Below are 8,213 nucleotides of genomic sequence, written 5' to 3'. Positions count from 1 at the left end.
ACTCCTGTCAGCACACCTGCTCCAGAGTAGGCTTCTCTCTCCATGGGTCCACAGCACCTGACAGGAGCCTGCTCCAGTGTGAGCTTCCCACAGAGTCACAGCCTCCTTCAGGCACCAGCTGCTCTGGTGTGGGGTCTTCCAGGGGCTTCAGGTGGATCTCTGCACCCCTGTGGACCTCCATGGACTGCAGGAGCACAGCTGCCTCACCATGGGCTGCAGCACAGTGCTGGAGCTGATGGCATTGGCTGTGTGGGACATGGGGGAAGTTTCTGGCAGCTTCTCACAGAAGCCACTCTTGTATCCCTTATGCCATCAAAACCTTGATGAAGTTTGCCAAACCCAATACAAATACAAGAAAGAATTACTGCCAGCCAAAATGCACAATCATTTGTTTGTAAAACTGTTTCTTCCTCTAATTAGATTTTTATGCTAGAGATGTCCTTTTATGCCTGCACAACTGTAGTGTAACTTATGGCTTACTGTCCTGCAGAATGAATTACTGCAGAAAGTAAAAACTTCAGAGTTTAGGTCAGTAAACTCTGGTCCATTTAAGAAAATGGACTACTCCTTTTTTGGTTTTATCCCTGTGGATCATCAGTTTCTGCTGTATCTGCTAAAAGTATGTATTGTGAAAATGGCTCTTAGAAATTAGCATGCTGATATCATCTGAAGGAGAAGTTTGTTGTCCTAATGATTCTGATTTCTTCCAGAGATTGAGGACCTCTTTCAAATAAGTCTAGCTGAAAGACAGCTCTGTGATTAAAATTGTGTGGGTTTCTTATTCTTAAAAACTTAAGATTCTGTAAAGTACATTCTTAACAGTAGGTGCCATTTCTATATATGTAGTACAAGCCAATGAATTCTTAGGCCTGAACTCATTCAAAGTCCTGTTGCTAATACTGTTGCTTAAAATTGATTTAGTCTCAAACAAACTAGAACAGGTTTGGAATAATGATTTAGAATAAGTAATGGAGGTAAAAGAAAAGCTTTGACCTTTGTTATTGAATTTAATTTCTTGTCTCCTCCTCTGGAATGTTATATTTCAAAATCGATGTATGTCGACAGCACAGTTGATAGTGCCCCAGGGAGCAGCACACATGCTCTTTCTACAGTTGCATCTTTTAGTGCAATGTAATAATCATTGCATATGGAGTAGCTTTCAGATTATCTTGCAAGAAGCCTCATGTAAAGTCAGTTTCACTCTTAACTCATAGATTGTGCTGAAATGCAGCAGTAAAGAAATAATGAGATTTAGGCTGTGACACCAGACAGGTTTTGGCTAATCCAAAGCTTGGGGGCTTGGAGCATATTTCTTTCATTCTAGGAGTTGAGCTGGTTGTTTAAGGCCAGAGTGCTGATGAGAACAGTTATGGAGGAGAAACTCGTAAGAATTAGCCTCAGTGTGAGTTCTCCTCGGTTTGACTCTGGAGCTGCTGTTAAGCCAAGGCTCTCCTGGCTTGCTCTCACCTTTGTGATGTTGCAGCTGTGTTGTAGCTCCATCTCTGCCAGCTCTCAATACCTCCCTGATTCTGACCCTAACCTGACTTTGCTTTCTGGCCTGACCTTGGACCTATCTCAGGCTGCTCACAAGGGTGTTCCTGGCCCTGGCCACTATCTCAGGACTCTTCCTGGCCTGTGCAGCTTTCCTCCTTGTCCTGCAGTGCTCTTGCTGTTATGTGAGGCAAAGCATAGGACTAGACTGGTTCACTAAAGAAAATCCCGTTTATAGCATAGCAGCAACTTGACAAAAAAGATGTGTTAACAGCTTACAGGTGTCAACTCCAGCAGCACTGAGTCAAATGAGTGCTCATGGTTCTCCATGCTGTGTGCTCGCAGTTTTAACAGTTGTTCCAGGAAATGGGTAATTGCTACTTTAGACTTGACTAGATCTTGGATTTTTGAAAGTCTGTGCAATATTTCTAATAAGAAATTATCTGGAAAAGGGGAGGAGGAGCATTGAATACCTTCTGTCACTCTTTAAACTCATCTAGTCAGATGAAAAATCTTTATTTTCTTAAGGGTTATTGACACAATACTGTGCATGTTATTTTGGGGTTTTTTTGAAAAAGCTACTGTTTTCACATTTTTTCTGGGGAATTGCGAGTCATGTAATGTATTTTAGACTGAGTTCACTAATCTGTATATAACTGCTCATACTTTTTGGTTTCCTTTTTTTTTTTTAATAGCTTTCCATTGAAATTGGAACAGAAGTTAAAAACCAAAATAAAATGTTATCAGAAATGGTAAGTATTTAGTAACTAACCTTAGCTATAGGGCAGGATTGAGGAGTTAGTACTGTACAGCATCTGTCTTTCAGTCTGCACATTTGTATTAACATGTTGACAGCTTATTCTTGACTGTGACATGTGACTGATTTGGCAGGAGTATTTCTGTTAACAAAGATAAGATGTGCAAATGTATTACTTTCAAGGCACAACGAAAATCTTTATACTTCAGATATGACTGTTGGTTTTCAATTAGCAAATTTATAGTGTAATTAAAAAGGCAGTTCTATATTTAATTGTATTCAAGAATAGAAGCAAAAAAAAAGGAAGTCAGAAATGCCTTTTTTGCTTACACTTTTCTTTGGCTTGGAAAAAAAATCACTGGATAAATGGGTGAAAGCTTTTCCTGGTTAATTTTTGCCAATAAAATAATTTTAGTTTGGGAAATTTTGAAAAAAAAACAAAAAACAAAAACCAGGGGAAAACTAGTGAGCTTTAAGGGTATTTTTTTTCTCAAAGTAACATGTTTTTTGTTGTTTGTTTTTCTTAAATATAGGAGAATGATTTTGACTCCACAGGTGGACTTCTAGGAGCAACAATGGGCAGACTGAGAACTCTCTCCAGAGGAAGCCAGACTAAGCTGTTGTGCTATATGATGCTCTTCTCGTTGTTTGTTTTTTTTGTAATATACTGGATTATTAAACTGAGGTGATGCATGTTACCTCTGGTTTACATTGTGTGATTTCAACTGCAGTCTTAATTAATGAAGACATTGATCTAAAGTGGCATATTCTGTTGCTAAAACACAGTGAAATTGTTGTAAATTGCATTAACTATTAATGCGATTATATTTAGTTTTCTTACTGTATCAGAATTTTTCCCATCATCCCCTGTTTTGGGGGGATTTTTTGTAAATATGCAGGAGCTGCTAGCATACATAAAAGGTTGCATTTTTTAGGGGAAAATAGTTTTTAGAATTGATTAAAACAAACCAGAAAACAAAAGTTCGAATATGAAGTAATTGCAGAATTACAAGCCTTTCTCTTTCATTCTGCTTTTCATTCTGGGCCATGCTCTAAATTAGAGCTCCACTTTCAGCCATGTAGTAATTCCTAGATTGCAAAAGCATGAAGAATACTTGGATCTTTCTAAATTGGTTTTATCTGTGATGTTTAAAAGGTTGACTTGAAGCTAACGAATTTAATAGTAGCCCCAAAAATTATGTTTGTGGCTAGATCTGATAGAGTATGTGTTTAAGTAGCTTAAACTGTGTGTTTTGGGGAGAAGTTACTTAAAACTGGATTTTTATTTTTAATTTAAATGTGACAAATCATGCTTACACATCTACTCTTTTAAGCAAATGCCTTTGATCATTGGGATCAACCAATATGGCCACAGCACAAATGTTTTCTTTATATGTAAAGTATCTTAAACTTAATGATTCCATTGAATCACTTGGACTTTTACCATTAGTATGTTTACTTTTCAATTTGTGATGGTCCCTAAATCTACACCGGATGATGTCTGAAATATAAGGCCAGATATTCTCAATTTTATATTAAAGGATATCATGATGCACCTGTTGGAGGTGCAGTCACATTAAGGGGTTTTATTTTGAAGACTTATCTTTGGCTCACCAAATAGTTTAAAATAGTTGAAGCTATTACATTGAACATTGAAAGAAATTTAAGTTTCCTGGATACTGAAATTGTATCAACAATTTATGAAAGACTTTTCTAGAAATACTGTATAATGTGTTACCATTAATAACTAATTGTGAACTGATAAATAAAGTGTCTTGTAGTATTCTAGAAAGTGTTGTTCATACATGTTCTTTTCTACTGTAGAATACAGGTGTATTTTTTGGATATGGTGCTGCATTTAAGGGGCAATTTTTAGGGTTTTTTTAATCAATAATACAGGCTCTTCTGATGTAAATGGCTGTTTTAGGAAGAGTTTAACTACACACGATTTTCATGTTAACATGTTTATTTTAGTACTTTTATTTAATAGTTACACACAGTGGTAACCTTGCTGCTGAGGTTCAGGCCGCCAAAAGCATAGGATACAATTAAAGAGTTGTTTGTAGAATTCTTCAAATAAAAATCAGCCACTCCTGCCATCACCAAACATCCACTACAGAGTGTAATACAAATCGATGTGAGCTTGGCAAAGATGATAGAGCTCATTTTGATGAAAGTGAAAGATAGGGCAGGAATTGTTCTAGTATTTGAATATGGCAGGGAATCATTTGTGCCTTAATTATGGATCTTGAAAGCAAAGCTACACTGAAATAAGATTAAGCTAGCAGTGAAATCACAGCTGTACCCACGTGGAAGTTGTGTTTTTTAACTGTCAGCTTAGATGTTCTAAAACGTGGATAAAGCTTGATTAAAGAACACTTTTTCCTGTGCACTTAGCATGGATCACTGAAAAACTTCAGTAACCCATTGAAAAAAATGGAAAAATACCTTGCAGGATGCTGCATGCTCTCAGACTGGTTCATATCAACAGAAATTTGACACTGGAGGGTACAGAATAGTAATGGTGAAAGACCTTGATGTGCATTTCAATGGCAAAATTACTGTTGTTTTCTACTTGATATGTGCTGGCTGTTTGTTACCTTCAGTGTGCAGTACAGGTCATGCTCTTGCTTTCTTAATTTTCAAGGAAGAGTGGAGATGCGTCACTTGCTTGGAAGAATTTCCATGTGTTTGCATATGATGTAAAGCATGGTTTCATCTGTACCACCTCCTATTGACAACAGTCTGAAGTCTCTGTAGAAGTATATAGAGTAGATTTAAACATTTGCATGCTATACTGATGGTTTTCTGCTGAACTGGCTGCTCAAATCACCTGCACATCTCATACTACTGCCAGATGCTTACAGAACACCTTATCCACTGCCTCCACCTGAGGAGCTGGTCTGTGATGCTTTCCACAACATCCCTGCTACTCCTTTCCCAACGCTGTGGTTGTCTAAGCCTGCATTTGAACATTAGGAGGGGCATTTTCCATTGCTTTTCCAGGGCAGCAGCAATAAGTGTTGCAGCACTTAAATTTACTCAACTGTATGGTAAAAAAGAGTATTAGTCGATCAGTACATGAACCAATACTTATTGGAGCATTGTACAGAGAGGGTACAATTTCCATTCAAGTTTTTTAACCAATAAGCATCGTTGCCTTCCTAATGGCTATATGAGATCTGGCAGAAGCCATGTAATGTTATCTAGTATTACAGCCAATGTTGTATAGTATTACATAGTATATACAACTTCTCTGCTTTAAAAATGAATGGCTGCTCCAGGACTATTTACTTTTGATATGATATGTCTAATCACATTTGCTTAAAACCTGCCATTAACCTCACTGAATCATCCCTAACAGTATTGCCCAAGTTCCCCTCTGCTAGCCAGACTGCAAACTACTGCGACCTTCAGCAATTTTACTCACAAGTATCTTCTCTCCTTTGGGGAGAGGAACAAAACAACACAACCACCACACCAGTTCTGCTAAATTACCTCTAGTTAATGACCTAAAGGTTCTCCACCTTCCTATGGGCCTTGTTGAAGGCAGCAGAGCTGGAATAGTGGTGGTAGTTCTTAGTGCTGTGGTGCTGTCTGCTTTGTCAGGCTGCAGAGAGTCCCTGCCAATGCTCAGCATCTTGCATCTTCACTGTAGCAACAGTGAGTAACTAATCCCCAGAAATCCTCTGTGATGCCAATAAAAATCCTCATGTTGCATCAGGAATCCAGGACACATGTGGCTTGTTTATATGAAGTTACAAACAGGCAGTGGCAAGAATATTTGCTACAGAATGTACAGGCAGGTGACTAATGCTGATCTCTCCCCTGGAGAGACAGGACAGGTTTCCCCTAGTTTAAGAGGATCAAGATGACAAAAGACTCAAATTATTTTAACCTGGCAGCCCTCTTTTGGGAAAGAGGCTTGCTTTCAGTGTAAGAGAACAAAACCATGGGACTAACTATCCTGCAAGGAACTCTGTAAGGAAGCTGGGGAAGAGGACATAGTAAAGTACACTTCTATATCAGCTATTCATCATATGCTTATGGTTTGATAGTTTTTATTATATCAGTAATGCATTATTAATACAGAATAAAAATAATGTATATAAATATTAGAATTTAAATTGCTTTAGTTAGGCTACCCCTGGAATGCTTTTGATCTGGCACAGTAACACTGCTTTCTGATCTCTCCACCACCTTGTTGCTGTGCCATGACAGAGCAGCACATCCTGCAGCCCTGCTGAGGTGAGCACTGACCCATGGTGGCTTCACCCTGACCAAGGACAGTGAGGAACCAGGCTGCAACACACCATAGCATTTCAGAAAGGTGTCATTTTGAGGGACCAAACCTCTAGCTACTTGTTGAATGCTGTTTTCTTTAGAGACTTAGCCCAAGAAAAGAGATAAATCTACCTATTGTGTTCTAACCCCCTAAAGCCCTCCTTGCAAACAGTTTCTTCTCATTTGGGAAACCCCATGCATCTGAAACTTTCACTGGAGAGTATAAGACTTACTCTACTCAACCAAATTGAGAGATGCAAAGGTTAAAAATTAATCTGCTTTTCAACAAATAAAATAATTCTTCAATGACAAGTTAAAAAACTGCACTTATGAGGGAGGTGAGGAGCCATTTCCACTCACCACACTTAACCTAGGTTATCAATAATTCCTAGTTAGGTAGCAATAGCAACAAAAACAGGAACAAGGGTACCCTCAGCATTGTCAAATGTTTCCCATCTCCATAGGTATCATGTCATATAACCTTCAGAAATGTGTCAAGCACACTTTAAGCAGAAAAAGCAAGCTCCCTTTAATTTTGCACTATCCTAATTTGAAGGCTGTCAGTTAGCAAAGTTGTTCTAATGATTAGGAAGCCTCTAATTTACTGTGTGTATTTCTGAGTAGTATAATCCAATATAGTCTGGTGTTTAACATTCCTCTTTCGGCTGATGTTGACCCCTCTGCATCCTGAACACCATTCAGCCCTTGTTTTGTGGCTGATGTTGACCCCTCTGCATCCTGAGCACCATTCAGCCCTTGTTTTGCGCAAGCTAAGCCATGTCCATTACCCTGCCTGTAAACATTATGGTCTCAATTATCCTGAAAGTTGGGACTGGTCCTTACTCCGGTCTGAGCTCTCCCTTGCGTGTGATTTCCCTAGCTGTGAAGCAGGGACAGGTACCTATCTCACAGAACGAGGAAAGCTTTAGCTCTTGTAATGTGCTATATAGCTGCTAAGGCTGTGGCTCATGGCACACTAAACCTGTCTCTGGCCTCAAGCTGATAAAATGTGATGGTGTTTGCTGTTGTGCATTCCAGTACTGTATATTACCCACAGCCAAGAAGCTGTGTTGGCTCAGGGAGCCAGTCTACACTCGATTTTCCGCTGGAAAGCCATATGGCATTGAGATCAAAAAAGCCCTTTCTGTTCACAAACACCCTGAGAGGAGCTACTGCACTATGTTTAAAGTTCAATGCAGATGTCTTCACAAAACTTTAAACTCCTGAGAAAATAAACTAAGTAATTTTCCCCTTTTCTGGCAGTGATCGGTGCTGGTCAGATGTGAGAAAGAAAGTGAGTTCTGGTGACTTGAGCCCTGATTTTCCCTAGTAGCCTGGCTTCATGGCAGTGATCCCTTGGAGATTCTGCTCTCTGCCTCCCTCTTTAGAAGTCCAATGATACATCCTTGCCAAGGTTTCTGTGGCTCAGAGTAGTACTGCTTCCCAGAAGGCCATTTATACACTGCTTCTTTTCAGCACCAATTGTACTCAATTACAAAATGTGTACCCTTTTTTCTCACACTTATTATTTTGAGGTTGTATTACCGGCAAGAATTTTCTTCACAAATATACTGATGTACACTCAAGCTTAATATGTTGCGAGTTCTTCCATCTTCAGGCTCAGCTAGATTGCTTGTAGGCTGTCCAGATTAGGCAGAATCTAAAGGAGACTTTGATCCAG

At 39.0% G+C, this 8,213-nt stretch overlaps 2 protein-coding genes across 2 annotated transcripts in view; one reads left to right on the top strand and one right to left on the bottom strand.

The window, feature by feature from the left end:
* Nucleotides 1-490: 490 nt before the first annotated feature.
* On the top strand, nt 491-2,937 carry LOC103797168 (BET1 homolog; the record flags this gene model as incomplete). Its single annotated transcript, XM_009069363.1, has 3 exons — nt 491-619; nt 2,187-2,243; nt 2,782-2,937. Coding segments are annotated over 3 exons (342 nt in total), but the record flags the coding sequence as incomplete, so codon positions are not given.
* Nucleotides 2,938-4,847: 1,910 nt separating this feature from the next.
* Nucleotides 4,848-8,213, bottom strand: part of LOC103797167 (probable acyl-CoA dehydrogenase 6) — a gene marked incomplete at its 5' end in the record, with an annotated part of 13,779 nt that continues 10,413 nt past the window's right edge. The window contains one exon of the mRNA XM_009069362.1: nt 4,848-5,002. Within this exon, the coding sequence (XP_009067610.1) occupies nt 4,912-5,002 (91 nt within the window). The remainder of the gene's footprint in view (nt 5,003-8,213) is intronic.

This window comes from Acanthisitta chloris, unplaced genomic scaffold (genome assembly GCF_000695815.1).
Source record: "Acanthisitta chloris isolate BGI_N310 unplaced genomic scaffold, ASM69581v1 scaffold33692, whole genome shotgun sequence".
Classification (NCBI taxonomy): Eukaryota; Metazoa; Chordata; class Aves; order Passeriformes; family Acanthisittidae; genus Acanthisitta; species Acanthisitta chloris.
The sequence above is the reverse complement of the archived record's forward strand: the minus strand, read 5'-3'. Positions and strand labels throughout refer to the sequence as shown.